Genomic DNA, 23,569 nt, shown 5'->3' on the forward strand with positions numbered 1-23,569 from the left:
CGCACTTATTTTGTTTCTTTGTTGTATTCACAGTGCACTTCCAACTCCTTGTTTGGTTTTTGATTATGTACTTCGCAAATTTACAGCGTTTTCCCTCAGTGTTCACAGATTATTGAAGTTCTTAACTGCAAGGTATATACCAATAACTTGATCAATGTCTTCCTTCTTATCAGATGGCTATGAATATCTGGTTTACTTTCATTTTTGCCTCCAGACTGGCTATAGATTTCTTAGTGTTATCTTCCAAAGCATCATTATATAAATAATTGTCTCCCTCGTCTGTGAGTGCTACTTCAATACCATCCTCAAAAAAAAAAAAATAATGTACAAATATTGCAGACAGGGATATTTTCAGTAAAGGAGTCTGTGGGAAACCTGTATTTATATTGTTTTTTCCTGAATTTTTCTGAATGCAGGATATATAGTTTAGAAAATGTATCACACACATTACATTCTGTGCCTGATTTAATTAAATTCTAGTTTGTGGAGGGATGTTAAATCCTCCATGTCAGCAAGTAATTTTTGTCATGTGAAAGAAGGGCCAGATTACATACGATTTGCTCTCAGTGTAAGTGGTCTGGCCCAAGGAGGCTCCGAATCTGCTTTAATTCCAGTACTGATTAAACAACAGTTTGGCTTTTTATCAACCATTGACTGAAAAATGATGGCAGCATATCCTGGATTAAACTAAATACTGGTCCTTATTTTTTGTCTATCAAATCCTATTACTCATTATATACAAAGACTAAAACCAATTATTTAACAATTTCGTAGTTAACAACAATGAAACTTACAACTTTAATAAGTCTGGTTAAGTATTTCTACTAGAATTAAACATGTTTTTATCTAACAAAAGAGGAAATAGCAATGTTTACAAATCTTAAAAAAGCCGAGTCTGCAAATAAAGTCCATTGCATGAGTGTCTAAGTTTAGTTCTTTCACAATACTTTCATGTTGAACAGACAGGATTATCATCAAGTTTCCAATTATAACCAACATATTATGTTCCTAAAATGTATTCAAGACATTTTAGAAGAGAACAGATCATAATTCTTTATAATACATGGAAAGTTGTAGCTATATTCATGTACTAGTAGATTACAAAATGTGGCGGCATGAATTTTTAAAGCTGTTAACCGACTCTGAATCTGTTATCTCAAGAATCATGAATAAAGCGGAAGTATTAAGGGAGAAAAATCACAAAAAAAGAAATATTTGAAATATTGGTAGTAATATGACAACAGAATGTGCCTTAGCATGCATTTTCTAAAGAGTAAAAAGTTTTAGAATTTTAATGTCCAATATAAATTACTAACTGTAGTCTTCACAACTCTGTCACAAAAAATCAAAACATTTAGGAGTAGACACAACAAAAATCTGAGCCAACGTTTGAGACAACTCCAAAAATCAATGAAATGTAATGGTACTTCAGTGTGATGCAGCTGGAACGTGATTACATTTCTGAATTTTCCCGTAGAGTTCTGTGGTGACTATAGGCATGAAAATTCAGTGTGGGTTAACATACAAAGCTTCATCTAATAACAGTCAGGTTCATGCATAAACAACTTGCTATAGCAAGTTTGTTGCAACTAGGTTGTTTTATATGATCTTCATTTTCCATAGATTTCAGAATATAATTGACTCAGTCCATGTAACATCAAGCAATATGAAAACAATACAATTATTCATATTTAATGTTCTGTTTAATTGCAAGGGAACTAGCATCATAAAGACTAATGCATTATCAACTTAATACTTCTAATAATTAATGTGCCATATATTAAAGAGAAACGTAACAGATGGATGACACCTGTCCTTACCCATGACTACTGTATACCGATTGTCATCCCTGACCAGAATGCACCATCACAATGCCAGGTGGTGGTGCTGACCATCAGCCTATTTAAATTAGTTTTTTTATATAAAATAACCAGTAATGCTCCTTTCTGAATGACAATACAAGTAGAACCTGTTCTTTATGAGTGTGGAGAAGTGTTTTTGTACATGGTGAAACTTGGTAGTCTCAGGACAGCTCATGCTTTTAAATCTTGAGTGTGTACTATGACCAGCAGGGTGCAGTATTGGAATCTACTATACTGTAAACATAGCTGGAGGAAGAATTTGACATTATCAGCAATACAAAGGTTGTTAACAAAAACACCAACAAGTTAGAATTAGAGTTTGCTTTTACATGATTTGGCTTCAGGTTTATTAAAAAAAAAAATCACCTTTGAAAACTCAAGTACTTACATTGTTCATGTTCTAGCAGCTGTAATATTCATGTCAAAACATCACCTTTAATGTGCAGATCCCAAATTCAGTTTCAGACCACTGACTTACATTAATAGTAACATAAAACTTTATTAAACAAAGGTACTGTTTAGAAGTTTAACAGGAGTATCTTCTGAAAAGGCACTTTGCCCTTGATTCATTCCCTTTAAATGTACTATTTTTTTAATACAATCTACTCAAAATAATAACATTCAATAAGGGTGTTTAAAATATTTCTCTCATTTTTCATTCTTTATGATGAATTTATAAATCTACACTCCATGGAACAGAAACACTTGACATCTTGTATCAGCACATTAAAGTGTTCCAATTTCAATTATAATTTTAAATGAAACATCTTTAGGGGCTCTGCATCATGCCCAGGACAGAAGAAAGGGTAGAGTGTCTCACTGAAGGTATCAGAGAACGTGTAGATGTGGGACATGCCATCAGCATTATAAAACGACACCTGTCCCCCCTCGTAGTCTAGGTATGTGCCGATCCTCTGGGGTTTCACACTCAGGCTAAGACGCTTTTGTGATGATTCTCTTGCTGTATATGAATTTCCACTCCACAGGCTAACAGTCCAGTATCCATTCTTAGGGTTCATAATGATGTTTCCTTTTCTGTTGACAGACTCTCTGACAACACCCACAAACCAGCCAATCTTGTTCCTTACATCCACCTCCCAGTAGTGCCTTCCTGATGTGAATCCCTCCAATCCAAGCACAAAGATGACGGGATCAAACCTCTTAGGGTTGTCAGGGAGCTGTTGTCTAATGTCACCATATCTCACACTACTCAGGTCCTCAGACAGAATGAGATTAGGGTGTGCTGTCTCGGGGTCCAAGGAAAGATTGAAGACATCTGAAAAAAAAGTTTATATTATTATTATTATTATTATTATTATTATTATTATTATAACTGCCATAAAACAGAAAGTACATCAGTTAAATATTACGTTTACAATGAAAGGTACACGTTTTCATACTCTAATCGTTCTGTTTGACTTATAAATAACACTCTAATCACTATAACTGACTTTGCATACATATAATACATCAGTGATATATTAGAAAAACAGACTTATTGCACATGTGCTGTAACAACAACAGAAAAAAGCTGATTATACTACTGAGCAGAAGCCATATTCCAGCTAAACTAGCTTAACACAGGTAAAACTATGCCTTACTGGAAAGACAGCTTTATCCTAATAATATCCCAATGCCAGGGACAGACAAACTGATAGACAGGATGGATGGATGGATGGATGGACAGACAGACAGACAGAGTGGATAGATGGATAGAGAGAGAGAGCTAGAAGGATAGAAAGCTTTGGTGGGGGTTGGGGTAAGGGTTAAGATGTTTACTTCACAGGCATAATGTACAGGGTTTGATTATCACCCTTGGTCACTGTCTGGTGATTGGCTAGCTATGTAACAGCCTGCAGAATGATTGCCTAGCCTTTACCTATGAACCTATACATACTGATGAAAGAGACACAGACATAGGCAGAAATACATAGATATAGATTTGTCAGACCTCATAACATTTTACTGGGAGGGCATCATTAGCAAAATTGGGAGGGAATATGTGTGTGTGTGTGTGTGTGTGTGTGTGTGTGTGTGTGTGTGTGTGTGTGTGTGTGTGTGTGTGTGTGTGTGTGTGTGTGTGTGTAATTTATGGGAAGAATGTAGTATAACTTGACATGCAGAATTAGAAAGACAGTAAAATATGTGGCAGTAAATACCAGTTATTACTAAAAATTACCTTCTGACAGCTTTTTCTATCCTTTGACTCACACATTTAAACAGCTATGATGCTATGACTTTATACATAACAGTACAGTGCTAGCACACCGACACTCTGCATATTCCTGTGACTTACAACAGTACTAGAAATAAAAAACAAAACAAAAGCATTACTACCTGCAGTATGAGGTGCACCTGGATTTCCAACCCTTCTCCATGGTGGACACCTATATCCGATGTCCAAATAAGACTTTTTTTTCTGAACCAGGTGATCTGTCCAGCTATATCACATGCTGAGCACTGCCAAATCAGGGGAATGAGGGTGTTAGTATTCAGAGAGCAGAAAACCAATCACTCACTCCCTGGCAAACACTGAGTGAACTCTGCCATTCCCTAAAGTCAGAATAGGACAAAGCAGCTGATGTAATGTACACACAGTCCCTCAGCATTATATCCCTTTATACTTATTAATATAGAGAATGATGAAGTGACTGCACCATTCCAGTCAGGTATGAACATAAAGCTGAACAATCACTGGTTTTATTCCAGAGCTGGAAACTTGTTTTAAACTAAGAAATTTCTTAGTCCATTACTGTGATAATAAAAAAAAGGTAGCGAAAATGTTCACTGTTTCTATTTGCTTGAGACTTTAGCTTATTACTTAGTGCTTTTATTTTTAAAGGTTATTTTTTGAGACTGACACCCAGAACAATGTTAGACATGTATGTACATCTGGGATTACATAATTTAACAAATAATCAGGGGAATCTTGGCTAGGGACAGCAGGTGACAGTTGTGCCACAGCTCCTGTGAATGAAAGCTACACACTGACAGCCATGGTGTCAGCACTCTTATTCCTGTCCTTTTCCAGCCCTACAAAGTCAACGTGCTAAAGGATACAGGCAGGGAGCACCTGTGACAGAAATTAGGGACTTACAGACTCACTCACTACACACATGGACTGAGGCAATTTTATACACATTAGCATGGGAAATTCAGAATGAATACATCACCATCTCGAACACTTTTCACACTCTTTAGTATGTCCTGCGTATAAGCATCCCTTTCTGTCGACTTTTCTTTTCTGATTGAGTCAATGTACTACTTAGTCAAGTAAACAAAACAGAAAGTAGAGACTAGCCCAGTGACACACAGGTCTGACATGCCTAGAATATGTTGCTGGTGTCTTGTGTCCCAAAAGGTAACTAGAAGTTTCAGGGTTAAATTATTAAAGCGCCTATTTTAATGTCAATTGTATGTATAGTTACCCCAAGTGTCTTCCTTGACATGCAGTGGGAATGCACAAATATGAAACTAAAATGCTAGTTTCAACACAGATCCAAGTACATGAGATACCCAGCATGTTTATTTATTAACTGTGTAGATAAAATGATCCTTCATTGTGAATTCTTTTCAGCCATAACTTGGGACACAAAGAGCAAAAGTCTTCTTCTCTTAGGAATTTTCAATTCTGAAGCCAAAGGAGGGAGACAACTCTGGATTACAAAATACAGAGATGAATGTAAGGTAGACAGTATTATTACATGAGCAGCAGATGCAGCAGTACTGTAAGATGGCTTAGATAAGATTTAAACTTGGTGTAATTGTAGTAGCTTCTATGTAACAAAATGTACCATCTTTAGCTTAGAGAAGGAATAAAGAAATACCAATTAATTGCAAAATTAATTTTAAATATGGAGAGCCCAGAACATAAGAGCTGTAGGGACTATGGTAGATTCCAAACCATCTCCATCACACCCACACCTCTGAAATTATATTCACGGACGTCTGGGATTTTGCCTCTCAGTCCATTCTAAAACTTCTGATTTGGGGGAAAAGGTCACAGATTGCACTCAATAAGTAATGACAAGAATTACAGGCTTCTTTTACTTGAGTAAATGCATGATGATTCACATTCTCTTTTTTGTCAACTTTTCCAAGTTAATAGTAATATATTTTTTACAAAAGTGCCCTTATTCGAAGCATCTATTCCTGACTATTTTTGGATTTGTCCCTGACCCTCGATGTAAAAGGTTGAGAGAAATGACCGTGGCATTACAATAGTGGTTACAATGGCTTTTAGGGTAGCCCATATAATACACTTTAAGCACTATCAATCTGCTCCAGTTCCTCTATACAATGCAATGATCTGTCCAATTCCTGAATTCAGCAAGACATTCTATAGCCTACTCATCAAATAGGTGCTGTAGGTTTTGAAAAACAACAAATTCAGAATAAGGACAATTCAGGGGTTAGAAAACTGTAGTTATTCTAAAATACTACAGCAGTTGCTGCTTTATTCATTTGCATACAGACTACTCATGAAAAACTTCTGTCTTGTCTTGGAAGCAGTGTCAGACTCTGTTATATGAGCAGATTTTGAGGTGCCAATACACAATGCCTATGATGTCCATGGAAAAAGATCCAAACAGTATTGAAACAAGGTAATAGAATATTAGTAACCCTAATAATAAGTTAATTGAATGCATGAGATACTACCGACAAAAGACAACTGCAATCAAACTAAAAAGCAGAAGCAATGACGTTTGAACCACTTCACTGTCCATAACTACTATCCATATATTCTAGCACAGGAACAGAAAATATTCAGCCAAGCAATTATTCATTTTCAGGTACCCATGTCCAATTTTCATTCCATCGGGCCATGTACAATAATACAGTCTCAGTGTATAGCAGACAGACACAGCACATCGATTCAAAACAGTCAAATACTCAGCTGATAATGTCATAAAAATTGTTCGATGCACAATTGTTCTCTTTGCTATAACAGTGGTAAATATATAGTCTGCAGAAAAGCAGAGCTGTTATAACAGTTAATGTCTTTGACTCCCAAGCACAAGATACCTTTGTCTAAAGCCTGTATGAAGTCAAAATGTTCTTCCAATCTCTGTGCCGGGTTCCTCCCAACTCAAAACAAGCTAGCTGTTTTCAGCTGAAACTCACTCAAAAACTGAATGGAGTCAAAGACAGCAGTAATGATTCTAGGTGGTGCCTATCAGGGAAGAGTTGTGTAGGCCAACTGCAGTAAGTTGTCATACTGCCAGCCCACCTATCAGGAATTTTGTAAATAATTATATGGCATTTGTGAATATTAATATGATTTATATAGAAATGCAACCAAAGGAGATACTGCCAGCCCAGCTATCTTGAATTTTGCAAGTGGTTGTGTGTCATTTGTGAATATCTGCATGCATGTCATATTGTACAGACGTGTTCTGAAGAGATGTTTTGTAAAATAGTGAACAGATGTGTATATACACTATTGTAGCTGTTTGGATATATATATATATATATATATATATATATATATATATATATATATATTTTTTTTTTTTTTTTTTTTTTAAACAGGGGAGGCAAACACAGGAGATTAACTTGTAAAACTTAAGAATAAGTTACTTTATAGCTGGGCCATAATGAAAAGATGTTATCACTAAGTTTCAGTGCAGGAGCAGACTCAATGTCTAGAACTAGAATTTTTTTTGTACTGTCTTTACATGTGGAGGAATGCAAATTATTTTATGACTTCCACCATTTGTCAAAAGATCTAAGAAGGTCTTTGTTTATGTGTTTTCTCAGGGAGGTGTTAAATGCTAGTAGTTTCTAACAATGGGGGTTTAGCCTGGGAACTGATGTTAGGTGACAAAACGTGATGTTATGCTGCAAGTATCCCAGCAGCAATATAGGAGATATTAATTTAAGAACTCTCTGAGAGAGAGAGAGAGAGAGAGAGAGAGAGAGAGAATCAGTGCATTTTGTATCTTGTCTTTGACCTAGAAATATCCACTCACCACATCTGCCTGCTTGTTGTTCTGCAAGTAAGTTTTAGGGCATAGTAACTCTTTTAGATTCAGCTAGGAATATAGTAAGGTATAGCTTAGATGTTTTCTTTATTTATTTGAGACTGTCCTACAATGTTACTTTAAATATTTCATGTGATTTTGAACTCTGATGTAACTGATCACTTACTGAGTATTGTCTTATTCATTTATTAGTAAATATACTTAAACCTTTCAATTGTGGCTGGTCTGTTTAGAGATATTTAAGCTCTTAGAATACTTGCATATCTGTTTGGTGACACTGTACAAGCCACTCCTAATAGTCTGGTACTTGGTCAAACTACTATTTGGATTATTAGTAATATTGCACAATAGGATTGGACACCCTTTGTTAAGGGCCTTAAAGTAGCTGATAAGGGGTTCTGGTGGCAGTGATAACTACCTTATAGTCTGGGCAGAAGGGGCATAGCAAGTAAACCTGTGCCAGCCTTTCCCAGGTGTGTGTGTGTGTGTGTGTGTGTGTGTGTGTGTGTGTGTGTATTTGTGTATAAATCAAATCTCATAGTGTTGTGTCTGTGCGTCAGCTACTTGGGCAGGGGCACGAAGCACTGGATGGACATGGACAATGTTGTAGGACTTGGCTTGGAACCCTGCCTAAGGACTCAACTCTACAGCTGTGCCAGTGGGGAGTCTTATTCAGGATCTGGAGAAACCAGCCCCAGACTGACTGCGGTCTCTGAGCACTCGTAAGGGAAATTGTACTTTACTGTGTGTGTACTTGTCATCCTCCCAGTGTGTACATCTCCCACTGTTGCCAGTTGTGAGGATTGAACCTCCTTGATTACTGAGCCAGTGCTGGGGCATCACATAATCATTAGTAGTTCTGTACACTACCCTATAGTTAGGGGAACACTGATCACAGACTGAGTACTGTCTCAGGGCTAGCGACTCAATGGAAAAAAAATGGTATTTGGTCATGTTGATTACTGCTAATAATAAAGGCCATGGCTATTTGACAGTGATAAGCGGGCTATGGAACTGGCCTACTGCACACTACACCTGGGACCCATGTACCTCTATTGGCCAATCTATGCCTGTGACACAGCCTAGCAGCCATAGGTCAATAAAATAAAGGTCAGCTGGTGTCCAGTTGCCCAGCCTGCGGTAGCTGGGATAGCTCTAGTGAGTCAAAGCTGGTTGTAAAACCAATCAACCTGCTAAATATGAACTAAGGAATTCTACAGTCAGTATAGGTTCATTAACAGGATGCCGTTTGAAACTACTTGGAACTGGACATTCTGTGTATTGAGGAGACAAGATAAAAGGGCAGTGCAGCAAAGCTACTTGGCTTGGGTTCCAGAGTACACTACTCAGGAGGGCAGACTAGGAAAATGTGGGGTGGGAAAGTCTTTCACTCCATTCAACTCCCATGTCTTCAGCCAAGACTTTGTTGACCTTGGGGGCCTTTTCTCATCACTGCCTGTAGCTGATTGCGGCTAGCAGTAGTTTGTGCTTTGGGCCAACAGTTTCACTGGGGATGATTTTGCAATCTGGAAATCTACTCCTCTGCCCTTTCCTTACTAGGAGGAAGTCTACCTGATCTGCATGTCAGCCATTCTTGTATGTGATCTTGTGAATGCCTCTCTTGGTGAACCACATGATGGAAACCCAGAAGCCATTTGCCAAAAAGAAGTCTATAATGTTCTTTCTTTCTTTGTTCCTTTTGCACCACCAGTGTTGACATAAGTAACCTTCATATTCTGTTCTGTCTGTCTGGATATGAGCATTCAAACCCCTCATTATCAATACCAACTCATGTTGTCCTGATTTATCTAGTAGATCCAGCAACTGCTGCCTGAGTGCACACTTTTACTCACTAATACAACCCTGCTGAGGGGATAGGCTAAGATTATGAATACTGCCCCAACTTTACAATAAAGTCCGATTGTTATGAGCCTATCAAAAATTCTGATGACATCCCTCAATGTCTTCAGAAGACTTTCTCACCCCATAATTTTCAGTCTGTCCTCATCTTTGTCTTTCCACATGTTAGAAATGTCACTAACAGAAAATTACATTCTAACAAACACATGTACATATTTTATGATAGTTTCCTAACAGAATATTCAATGATTTTTATTGTAATGTACGCAGTCTCACTGATGGTACCAAAGTAGCTTTACTGACCTTTCATTCTAATCTGTTGACTTTCATCTAACAGCATTTCAGTTACAAACTGATTGGCAATGTATTTTCTGAGGGTTACTTGTCATAACTAATTTATATTCACCTTTTAGAGGAATCAATTTCAATCAATTAAATGTATATTTATATTGGTAGTTGTGCTTTTGATAGCAATAAGAGTTTTTATACAAGCACCAGAGATTTGGAATCTGTCATGACTGATGACCTTTTAACCAGGCAGTGAAGAAATTTGTATTTTGTTGCAGCTTTTTTATCTTGTTATTAACTCTTGACATGTTCAAGCTAAACTACACATTTATATATCAAGGTTTCCTCATCTCTTCAGGGAAGATTTTGTAAGCTGGTATCCCATTCTTTTTTTTTTGATATCTTAATATTATAACACCCTCGATTCTAAAAGACTTGTTCTCTGTGCAACTTACTCCAGTGTAAGCCTGCTTAATAGGTAGGCTAAATCAGTCCAAATAAAGTAAAAAGCGGTTTATCTGTGTTTTTCCAAGTGAAAATGGGTTACAGCTTCAAGCTGATGAAACAAAAATGAATGAATCTGTATCTCATTGATTTCCCAAAACGTGTTTTATTGAAGGAGAGACTGCTTCTGGTTCACTTTTGAAAAAGTATAGTTTCCACTGGGTCTACCCAGTTAAGAAATGGGTATTACAATTATTTATCCACTTTAAAATGAATTTAATGTGTTTATTTCTCTGCACCCCCCACATCTCTTTACTTTAATTCATTAACTCTGTGGTTGAACAACTGCAGGCAAAATAGAAAAAATGACACAAAAAGAATCACCGACAGCATGGAAATAGAAAACAAACTGTGGTGACTTCCAGCAATGGTTAAGAAGTTCAACATCAGGGAATTGAACTCAGTGAATCTGAATTTCATAAATCTTACAAAAGATGAAGTATAGATAACTGTTCTGAACTGCTAGGTTCTATGATATTTCATACAGTGTTCATTAATATGATGTACAGAGCATAATCAGCCACATAATATAAAATGTTCCTGTGTGATTCAGAGACAATCATCTATGGAGTCTGCTACACCACTCTATGCCCACTGATGGCCTGTGTTATGCAGATCTAATTAGCAGAAGGGCATGTAAACAACCCTGACTCTAATGATAAGCCTCATTCATAAATCTATTTCCAGGTGGTGTGCATGGATTAGCTGTATTCAAAGACCAGTCAGCATGCAGATGATGAATATGATTGAAGCCAAGTATCAAAAAAGTAGATGAACTGAGAGGACCTCTGTGGTACCAGCACAGGGCATGGAAATGTGCTTTGCTTGTTAGCACAGGCCTCATCTGAGAAACCAGCTGATAAGATAAAGAAAAGATTAAGAATTAAGTGCATAGTAATACACACACGCTTCCTGTTTGCAGTGCCATATTACTACTGATGCTGGAATAGTGCAAACCTACACTATGTATTCAATATGCTGTATTTAATTGCTCACAGATAAAGCTAATAAGAGCCACAAAAATTTGCTTTATGAATTATTACTCTGCATAACCTTATACTTTGTGTAAACAAGCACTTCCTATAGCAAGGGTTACTGGGACTGAAGTGGCCATGCGCTGCAAGTAGATTTTCTAAAATAAAGTGTGTGTGTATATGTCTGAATCAGAATGTGAACGAGGAGGGGGCTATAATTACATATAATTTCCAAGGGCAGGGGCAGGGATATGAATATGGCAGAGGGTTAGTTAATTTATAATACTGAGAGGGTTCTGTGACATGGGCAGGGAGGGAGGCCACTTAATATCTGATAATGTGCTTGGGGTTACATAAAAGACAGTGGGGCAACATACTAAAGTTCTGATCTTCTTCTTCTTCCGGCTGCACCCATTAGGGGTCACCACAGTAGATCAACCGTTTCTATTTCTTCCTGTCCTCTGCATCTTGCTCTGTCACACCAACCACCTGCATGTCCTCTCTCACCACATCCATAAACCTTATCTAAGGCCTCCCTCTTTTCCTGTTACCTGGCAGCTTCATCCTTAGCATCTTTTCCCAATATACTTTGCATCCCTCCTCAGCACATGTCCAAACCAACATAATCTTGCCTCTCTAGCTTTTTCTCCAAACCTTCCAACCTGGGCTGACCCTCTAATATACTTATTCCTAATCCTGTCCATCCTCGTCACACCCAGTGCAAATCTTAACATCTTCAACTCTGCCACATCAAGCTCTGACTCCTGCCTTTTTGTCAATGCCACTGTATCCAACCCATATAACATAACTGGTCTCACTACCCTCTTATAGACCTTCCCTTTCATTCTTACTGGTACTCGTCTGTCACAAATCACTCCTGACACTCTTCTCCACCCACTCCATCCTGCCTGTACTCTCTTCTTCATCTCTCTTCCACACTCACCATTACTCTGAACTGTTGATCCCAAATACTTAAACTCATACACCTTCCCCACCTCTACTCCCTGCATCCTCAACATTCCTCTATCCTCCCTCTCATTCACACATATATATTCTGTCTTAGCCCTGCTGACCTTCATTCCTCTTCTCTCTAGAGCATATCTCCACCTCTCCAGGGTCTCCTCCACCTGTTCCCTACTCTCACTACAGATCACAATGTCATCTGCAAACATCATAGTCCACGGGGACTCCTGTCTGATCTCATCTGTCAACCTGTCAATCACCATTACAAATAAGAAAGGGCTCAGAGCTGATCCCTGATGTAATCCCACCTCCACCTTAAAAGCATCCGTCACTCCCACCGCACACCTCACCGCTGTCACACTACCCTCGTACATATTCTATACCACTCTTACATACTTCTCTGACACTCCCAACTTCCTCATACAATACCACAACTCCTCTCTAGGCACCCTGTCATATGCTTTCTCTAAATCCACAAAGACACAATGCAACTCCTAAACTAAAGTTCTGATACTGTGCTTAAAATGTGTGCTGTGGGAATTTTTTTTAAACTACTGTACGTACATTTGCATGTAAGTAAGTGTGTGTGTGTGTGTGTGTGTGTGTGTGTGTGTGTGTGTGTGTGTGTGTGTGTGTGTGTGTGTGTGTGTTCATATACATACACTAGATAGTGATAGTTCTTAGACAAGGACAGGAAGGGAGGGAGGGTACTTAATATGTGATAATATGTCGGAGCATGAAGGGAGAGCACTGAATACCTGATACTGCATCTGGGCTTAGATATCAACAAGGAAATAGGGTATTTATTATGTGATAGTGGGATGGAATGTGGACATTGAGAGAGGCTACTTAATATCTGACAGTGTGATGGGGCTCAAACATGGACATGGAGAGATGGTACTTAATATCTGATACTGTGATGGAGTTGAAATATGGAAATGGAGGGATAGTACTTAATATCTGATAGTGTACATGAAAAAGGTGCTGCATGAGAGAATGTTTCCTAAAATACTGGGCATGGTGCTTGCATTTCTGCAGATCAGAATTTGAATGAAGGATGGACTAGAATTAAATACTGGAATGGCTAAATAAACATGGGAGCAGAATACTTAATATGAAATACTGTACTGATGTTTAGAAATGTTAAGGTAGAGGGATCCTTAGTATATGGTACTGTGACGGGGCTCAAACATGAACAAGAAGGGAGGTGTGAGATGTACACTAGGCAATCAATTTAGAAACCCCATATGAGACTCACAGTATCACGGAAGGGATGGATAAATGAACGCACTTCTATATAAGATTACAGAAGGCTCTAAAAACTTATGTTGTGATACATGATACTGTCTTAAATTACACAAAACATTTTTGGATGGCCTATTTTATTAGTATTTAAATAATGAAATTTGGTAATTTTATTTAGTCACTATGGCCATTTTTTACACTTATATCAAATTTTGACCTTATTGAATCTATTCCTTACATGACAACAATGATCTATGTGTCTGCCAGTTAGTATATGGGGGTAATTCTGAGAGCTGTAGTTCCTCTGGTACAGGGTTTGATTTCCACAGCTTTCATTTGCTTACTGTGTGGTAGTAGACACTGCTTTTGCGTCACCCCTGTAAAAGAATTGTGTGACTACTAGGCCTATTTGGTTAATAATACTATCTAGCCACTTTACAATTAACTTAATTCATTAATTACTTGAAGTGGTATTAGAAAATAACATATTACTATTTAATGATAAATATTATTTGCAGAAAATGGAAATGACTATGGGCTGCTCAAATTGTGTTAATTCCTATGCAAACTTGGTCTTAACTGAAATGGAGGGGAAACATGTCTTAAGCCAGTGTATATACTCATCAAATATACTATGTCAGACTTGTGGATGATATTTTTATATCAAGGAGAGGTTATATTAGCCTCATACATGAATTTTAATAGTTAGAGACCAGTACTATTTTTTTTTACTTTGACATGAAATTTTCAGATTCCTCTCTGGACTTCCTTGATGTCACCATTTTAAGGGATGGTGTAAAAGTCATAAAAATGCATAGGAAAGTTGTAAGAAGACCTATTATATTCTTATATCGTAACAGTACATATCCATCTATTTAATTTTAATAATAAACTGAGAATTCAGCTACTGAGAAGCCAGTTGCTGACAGATTTCAGGTTAACCATTAATTCAGAATGCTTAGAAAAAAATATGAATTACTTTTGCCAAGACTTTGCAGGAAAAAAATATGATCAACTGAAGCTCTCATTAGTTAAAGTAAAGGTTTTGTGATGTGATCTGGAGTTACCATATATACTCAAAGACTCAAACATAATATACAATGTTCTTTTACAGTTCTGCTCAGTTTCTCATGATATAGAAACTATAAATGAATCTTTCAGCAGAAACTGGAGTGCTTTGGCAGCTGATAAGAGACATTTGTAAAATAACTGGTGACACAACATTTCACTTTATAGAAATAAAGGCAATCTGAAAAAGCAATTATGTTGTAATAGGCAAGCAGGTGCTATTACATTTAATCATGAAGGCACTTTTTCTTTAAGGATTGTACTGTATGTAGATATATTCAGCAGACAGATTATTTTATACCTCAAATTCTTCTTCTTTTTTCGGCTTTTCCCAGTTAGGGGTCGCCACAGTGGATCACTGTCCGCTCATGATTGGCAGTGGAGTTTTATGGTCTCAAGTTGCCATGCCGGCGCCCAACCTTCCACAGAAGGCACACACATGCACGCACTCATGCCTATGGCCAATTTAGTGTGTCCAATCCACCTACAGCATATCTTTGGGATGTGGGAGGAACCTGGAGGAAACCCACACGACCACAGGGAGGACATGCAGACTCCGCACAGAAGGCTCCCCAGCCGAGGATCGAACTGAAGAACCTCTTGCTGTGAGGCGGCAATGCTAACCGCAGCACCACCGTGGCCACCCATTTTGCAGCTCAAACTACTGGTAAAAAATATTGTTTTAATTAGTATGCAGTTTGTGCAATGAAGCTTTTGATTTACTTAGCAAGTTGTCAGGTATGACTAGACTTTTACGTAGGCAAAACAAAACAAAATAAAACACTTTTTTTAATTTTCAGTGTTCAATGCTCTGAGGTCCCAGAGAAGAAATCTTAGAGGTTGCTTGAGCAAACACTAAGTTACAAAATCGGTGATGCAAAACATCTTTGAACTGTACCACACTCCCTTAACATCAGACATGAACTGGAAGGGTATTTCATTATCTACCATCTCTAAAGTAAAAGAAAAGCTAGAAGGCAGGAATTCGACCTGGGAAAGGACACCAGGAGCCCGCTATTTTTAGCAAAAGAAGAGTGAATTAAGAAAAAAGAAACAAAACTGTGGCAGCTAACATTCACCAAACATTTAGAATTCAAAACAAGATCCCCTGTAGTAATCGGTCATAAGCAGAATGATATTGAAGATGTACCAGTCTTTCCCTATGAAAGCAGTTACAAACTCCCACAATCATTTTTGTGAGGGACGTTTTTAGCCTTTCTAGTCTCATAACCTAAAAACAGTTATATATGATAAGGCTTATAGCAGATTTACATAGTGGAAACAAAACTTTAGCGCTATAGCTTGAGAAGCACAGCCTTATATTACTTAAGACGCCACAGCACTTCTCATAACACCCATTACATGTTCATTAAAACTCAAGTCAGAGTTCACTGTAACACCCAGATCCTTCACCCAACAAGCTTTACTGAGTAACTGTGAGTCAACTACATCTGGGTACCCAAGGGTGCTTTTATGAAAGTGCACGATTCTACATTTCTTGGACTAAAAGTGCATGCCCTTAGAGTTAGACCATTGCAATAATGAATCCAGACATTGTTGCAAGAGTCGCTAGTAATGTGCATTAGAAATTATACCATCAGCAAACTTACTTAGCCAGATATAATCATACCTTGAGAAGAAGGCCGTAAGAAATAAACAAAACAGGTCCCAAAACAGACCCTTGTGGTACCTTCATTCTTATATTTCTAAACTCAGAAAGTTGATTCTTAATATTTACTATGAACTTCCTTATCAACTAGGTAACAACCTATCATAAGATATAAGAGATTTAATCAAGAGCCTGCAACACACCTCTCAGATGGCAAAGTGAAGTACAGAGTCGGAAAACACTTGCAAACTCCAAACAGACCATTTTAACTGAAGACCCTGGTCAAGAGAACTAATAACATCTACACAAAAGCTTAGAACAATTATGTGTCTGTAAAACCATGATGGAAATATCAAGAAGTGGTCCAGTTCCTTGAAATAAAGGGGTGATAGAATGACTTACTGAAAATACAAATAAAACTAATAGGGCTGTAATTATTACCTGATGAGTCTGACTGAATTCTGCATATAAGTACTACAATAGCTTTCTTCCAAATGTTAGGGACATACCCATGCTCCAATCACTGCTGAAACAAAATGAGCAAACATTTGGCTAAAATGCCTGCAAAACTATGCAGGAAAAAGCCACTCAACCACTGGGACAGCAGCTGAGTTTGGTTTGATCTATATTATTAGTTTCCTGCTGTTATCAATCACAATGATAGGACAAACACTTACTGGCTCACCGAAAGTCCAAGATGCAGCTATCCCTGGGCATTTTACCCCAGCAAAAAAAAAATTGCAAGTTCCCCTAGATTAGTAACAATGTAGCCACTGACTTTTAAACAATGTTGCAAACAGTATCTTTTCCATAACATCTAAAATGTTTAAAGAAATCCTTTTTAGTATGTGTCATGTTATCAGCCAACCATAGTTCATAAGATCACCTAGAGTTCCTAACCAGCCTTCTGATGTTTCTATGAAATTTAGCATAGTCTCTCTTGTTTTTCAGTCATGGCTCTAGTTTAACTTTCACCCGTAGGCACTTTATAGAATACCTTGCCCTTGAAACTTCAATTGACCACCATAATGAGGATTTTTTTTCATGTGAACTGTGAACTTAGTGAAAGTGCATCCTTAAAAATTCAAAGATGGGCAATTTTAATAAATTTGCATTTGATTATTTAATTAAACTTAAGTTTCTATCAACATGTTCTAATTGTGAGGCTTACCCAATAAAACAAGTTCATTAAGCTAGCTTACTCTGCTTAAATTACCTATAATTAGAACAGCTATCAAATTCTAGAGGGTGAAATGATAAATATGTAATTATTCACTGCAGTTGATTTTGAAACTACTCTATGTACTATATTCCCATTTATAAAAGCATGGAAAGAAGTTGTACATGACACAGTATCGGATATTTCTTCATCTGATATTATCAATACCTAGCAATAAGTACACCACACAGCCCTTAATATAAACATGGCTGACTCAGTACCTAATGACTCAGAATGGCATATAACTCAAAGTAAAGTGAGTCTTAATAACAACATATGAAGAAAAACAAAAAATAAAGCACAGTTGTGTAAGTTGAACTTGCTATAACAGCAGATGCTCAAATAATCACTACTGCAGTAGCCTTAGCTATATGGCTTATATCCTGCCAAGGATGTATTAGCCACACAGCTTCCAAAGCTTCAGAATACCTTCCATGCACCCAAACTGTCAAGCAGATTGAACTGAGCTGATTAAAAGACAAGCTTGGACGTGAAGCATTCAGAGCTTTTCTACTTGCAGAAAGAGGGAGGCTAAGCTCTGAAAGTGCAATGCTAGGAATAAATATGTCCACACCCTGGCATTAAAAAACATACCAAAAACCAAGTGGGATGGAGGGAACGACTACTGCAACAGTGGTCATTCAAATGTCTACTGTTATAGTAAGTTCAAATAATACAACTGTACTATTTTCTTCATACTAATCACTGCTGCAGTAGCCTGATTACCATAGTTAACTATATTTGAGAGGATGAAGGAGAAGGGAGAATTATCCTAGCCAAACGATCCAGATCTACAGAAGGAATCCAGCTTTTAGAGTTTGTAAAAGTATGTACAGAGGTCCAAATGGAAGTTTCTAGAATATTTCTAGAATCCAACCCTTTCCAAAAAAACACAGATGAAGCAAGGACCTAGTAGAGTGGACCTTGACCCTGTCTGGGAATAGATTAGAAATGGTGAGTACAACAAAATGTAATAGCCTTAGACATCTGTTTGGAAATAGTCTGCTTTGACACAGGTTGTTCAGTCTTAGCTTCACAAGAAATGAACTGATCAGAAGATGTGAAATATTTAGTTCTGCCAAGATAGCATCTGAGTTGTCTGTGGACATCCAAGGTATGGAGTATCCTTTTTAGTTGAGGAAAGAAAATTGGGAGATGGATAGCTTGGCTTACAGTAAACTTCAATACCACTTTATGCACAAACGAAGAATTAGTTCTCAAAGAAACACTATTCCTAGGGAAAAGGAGGTAAGTTTGATTCACCATAACAGCCTGCAACTCAGATACCCCTCTTGCAGAGGTCAGAATAATCAGTAAACTGTCTTTCGTGTTAAGAACATCAAGTCAGCCAGATTTTTTGGTTCAAATGGAGTTAAGTGTTAGCTTCTCTAACACAAAATTAAGACACAAAGAGGGGCCACCATTCTATTTGAAGGCTTCTTATGCAAAACACCTTTTAAGAACATTTTGACATAAGACTGACTTGAAACAGGAGGAGCTATGGGCAGACATGCTGAAGTGGCCAATAAATGAACCTTGATAGAGGAATAAGAAAAGCCATAGGACAGTAACTCACACAAGTACTGTAAAACCGGACAGCAATAGTCCTAAATGGGTGCTAGTTATATTGTTAGCACCAACTAGAAAACCTTTATCCCTTGCTAATGTATGATTTTCTAGTAGCAAGCATTCTTGCCTACAAGTTATCAGAAGACAGGTGCCTAATAGGAATTAAGAGTCCATTATCCAGGTGAGTAATTGAACATGACAGATGTTGGGGTGTATCAAACAATCCTGTTCTGGTGGGATTAGATCCATTCTGGGAGGAAGCCTGTGGTAACACACCCTGGCCACTTCCAAAAGAAGGCAAAACCATGATTGCCAGGGCCGGAAGGGAGTCACCACAATGATCTTGGGAGATTCTTTCTAAATCTTCAGAAGTAACCTGAATATTAGTGGAAGGGGTGGAAATGCATACAAGAACATTCCTGTGCAAAGAAAAAAAAACAGCATCCATCTTCAAGGTCTTCCTGCATGTAGTTCAAGAAGATAATTTTGCCAGTTGATTGTTCAGAAAGGAGGCAAAGAGGGACTCCCCACAGAAGGATTAAATCTTGGAAGACCCCCTGATCTAGTTTTCATTCTAGAGGTCTGCTTTGGTCCTGATCAGCTTGTCTGCCACACAATTTTGCTCTGATGGAATGCAGGATTCCTGTAGAGTGAGACTCTATTGTGAAGATATATCCCAAGCTAACATGGCTAGTCTACAAAGGGGGTATGACCTGGTTCCCAATTGCTTGTTGATGTACCACATGACCGAGGTATTTCTGCAACCATGTGATGAGGTCCCGGGGATTAAAGATGTTTCAGAGAGTTCAGTGTCTTGGTCAGGACAAGCATTTCCTTGATATTTATGTGCTTGCATCTGTCCTTGGTGTCCCACACCCTCATGCACTTTTATCCCTCCTAAAACTGCTCCCCATGCAAAGTCTGTAGCATCTGTGGTGAATGACTGTTTATGAGCTGGGAGGGAGAAGGGGAGACCTACATTTAAGGATATATGTTGTCTCCACCAAATAAATTTCTCTTATGACAAATCCCAGGACTGGGATTTGAAAAGATAAAAGTTGTTGATGCTGGGACATAAGAGATTTCAGATATCAATGCATCTTTCTCATCTTACCACTGGTATCATGAGATTCACAGATGCCATGAGACCCAAAATCCTGAGGTATTCCCTCACAGTGACCAAAGTCTGAGTGGAAGACCTTAGAAATAGCTGTAGATAAAATATCTGTTTTTTTCTGTGGGAAAAAGCCACTTTGAACTGAGGTGTCTAGATGACATCCCAGAAACACAATCCTATGTGATGGAGTCAGGAAACACATTTGTATGTTCTCTTGTAATCCCAGCTTGTAGAAGAGATCTCTCACCCATGAGAGAGTTTTATGATGTTTTAAAAAAGACTGTGCAAAGATAAGCAAGTTGTCTACATAAGGAAAAACATGGATACTCTGTGTCCTGCAATCAGTTATAATTTTAACAGACACTTCGTGAACACTCTTGGTGCAATGGATAGTTCAAAAGGTAAGGCAGAGACTGATAATGTGACACACAAAACCTTAAGAAGTGCTGGAAGTTTGGATGATTGTGGATGTGATGATAAGTCTAGTATTACCAGGAAACTTGAAAGAGCAGGAAGAGGTAACAGGTTGTAAAGTGACATTATTTTGAATTTGGGCACTATTACAAACAGGCTTAGGAAAGAAAGATACAGAACTGGACTCCAAGCATTTTTTTCTTTGGCTCTAGGAGCAGCCTTGCAATTAAACCCCTCCTCTCCTGGGAAGGAGGAACTGGTTCTATCATTCCTTGGGACACCATGTGATGAATAGGTAGACATAAAAGTTTCTGATCTACAGGATGAGGTATGACCCCCTGGAAAGGAGGAATTTCCGCCAACTGCAAATTGTAACCCTGTTGAATGATTTAATTTGTCGGAAACAATATGTTGCCAAAGAGAAAAATGGAGACTCAGATGTTCTGAAAGAGAAAAAGGGCCAGGGTAGGAGGGAGTTACAAGTTTCTTGAATAGGCATTCAGACTTGTTGAAAAGTCCTTGGTTTGGGGAGGTTGGAGACTTCTTTTTGGAACCCCCTTGCAGTTCTTAAAAGTCTGTTTACCTCAGTTCTGTTCAGACTGTTTACTCAGTTTTTTTTTGCAAACCTGGATAAGGAGAAGAAATCCATTGGACAATGTCAAAAAGGAGTGCTGAATAAATATGTGGATCAACTTGCCCCTTTCATCATACTTTTTGATCATTTATGCAGCACAGGGGCCAAATAATAAATCTTTATCCAAGGGAATATTGAAAATCTCATTTTTAAATCATCTGTGAGGTTCTGAGAATGCAGCCAAGCCAACCTCCTTATATCAGTACCTGTAGCCATAGAACCTGGAAGAAGTATCAGTAGAGTCATACACACACTGGAACCAATGAAAAGTGGCCTGTGCAAAAGATGAAATTATGTTGTTTAAAATACTTTTTTTCTTTACAGGAAGAAATGGTAGTAATGCATTATTCATACTTTTACACTATGCCAGAAGAAACTAACATAACAGTCTAACAATTTGAACTTCTGATAATCAAAATTGCAGAAGTATGCACTTTTTTCCCCATACCTATCAATAATTTTCCCATCCTTATTAGAAAGACTAGGACTGGAATTAACTAAATGCTTAGCAGCAATGAAGTCAACTAGGGATATAACTGCTTGGTTAGGTTTGGGAATAGTGTATAAAATCAATCTCCATACATCCTATCAACCTTTATGGACAGCTGGCTGACTATCAGGAAAACTACATGCAGTAAGACAGACATCCTCTACAACAGACAACACAGGAGGAATGTGTGTAGCTTCTGGAAAATCCTTCTGTAACAACTCATAGCATCTTCTAAGAGTGTTCCTACTGAAAACAATGGGCCAGACTAGCAGTAGTCTCAGAGAGGGAGAAACACCCACAGGAAGAATCAGAAATATAACTCTCCTCTTAGTCTGAATCACAGAACTGAGGAGAAAACCCTGAATCCATCTCCTTTTCTTTCTCTTCAGATTCAGAATCTTGAATCTCTTCCTCTTTCTTTTACCAGAAACCACACTACAAAGATCAATAGCATGCATTACACCCTGACCCAGTCCCAGTAAACTACTCCTATACAAAGAAATCTGAGGAGAAGTAGATACATGTTTGGTTTTCTGCATCTTTTTGATAGGAAAAATTGGGCCAACCATGTTACTAATGGCAGCCGCTGCATCTGCAAGGACTGGCACACCATTCTGTCACAACAGGGAAACCTTCACTGGTCCCACTCCCAGGACTGACAACAGCAGCTCTCCGTGCCCACTGAGGGGACTGAAATAAGCCACAGAGTAGGTGGCTAGCCTCTGGGTCATAGTGGCTGTAGTTGCTACACCAGAGGGATTTGTGGTAATAGATGAGTGGTCTGAGGTACAACAAATAGTTCTACAGCAGAGTCACCCACCTGCAGCTGAGGCAAATTGCTAGCCTGCTGTGGTGGCAAAGGCTGCTTGCTTAACTTTTTATTTTTGTGGCTGGAAGAAGAACGGACTGTGGAACCAAATATTTTTACATAGTCAAGCTGAAAATGGTGACTCTTTCCCAGGGAAGATATGCATCAAATGTCAGTGAAATTACCAGTCCACAAAAGTTACCTTTTTTGAAAGAAAATAAACACAGTAAAAAGCACTTTCAAAACACTATGCCAACCCCACCAAGGAAAAATAAACACAATTTCTTCAAAGAAAATGTTTTCAGTCAGGTAACACTACATTTAAATGGACAGAAAAAAACGAGTGCTCTGTTTAAAACTATGTTACAATCTCAAGTTGGTGCATCAAAATACAACACTCAGTTTTAAGATAACTTTCCTGACGAGGAAAGTAAAAAAAAAAAAAGGAAAGACCAATCTGACTCACCAACTTTGAAAGCCTCTGAAGACATACTTTTTGAATGCAGGAAAGCTCTGAAGACCTTTGCACCCAAACTTGTCTTTTATTCAGTTCGCCTCAAGCAGTTTGACAGTTTGGGTGCATGGAAGGTGCCCCGAAGCTTTGGAAGCTGGCTCTCTTATATCCTTGGCAGACTATGACCCATATAGCTAAGGCTACTGCAGCAGTGATCAATATGAAGAACATCACAAAATCCTCATTCTAAGATAAAATCAACTTCGTAGGGTCAATAAAAATTAAAAAAGGGGGATTTCTTTCAAGGGGTTAACAAAAATAAAGAGAAGTAATAAAAACTATGTCTATAATTTACCAATTGTTGATGAATTCAGCACCAGCAATTTAGATCTGCCAAGACCTGAGACAGCAGACTTACAATAATTGCATGACACATCTGACTCTGATTGTGAGGCATCTAATGAAACAGTTCAAGAAAAGAAGACTGTAAAGGTCATCCCTCTGCAA

The 23,569-nt window shown here is 38.0% G+C and overlaps 1 protein-coding gene and 1 long non-coding RNA gene across 2 annotated transcripts in view; one reads left to right on the plus strand and one right to left on the minus strand.

Moving 5' to 3' along the window:
* Positions 1-23,569, plus strand: part of LOC122813693 — a 176,895-nt gene that overhangs the window by 12,610 nt on the left and 140,716 nt on the right. The window lies entirely within an intron of this gene.
* Positions 2,175-23,569, minus strand: part of LOC122813692 (zinc-binding protein A33-like) — a 219,329-nt gene continuing 197,934 nt past the window's right edge. Inside the window, exon 6 of the mRNA XM_044086147.1 lies at positions 2,175-3,138. Within this exon, the coding sequence (XP_043942082.1) occupies positions 2,609-3,138 (530 nt within the window). The 3' untranslated portion in view covers positions 2,175-2,608. The remainder of the gene's footprint in view (positions 3,139-23,569) is intronic.

This window comes from Protopterus annectens, chromosome 10.part0 (assembly GCF_019279795.1).
Source record: "Protopterus annectens isolate FY-2018-M chromosome 10.part0, PAN1.0, whole genome shotgun sequence".
Classification (NCBI taxonomy): Eukaryota; Metazoa; Chordata; order Ceratodontiformes; family Protopteridae; genus Protopterus; species Protopterus annectens.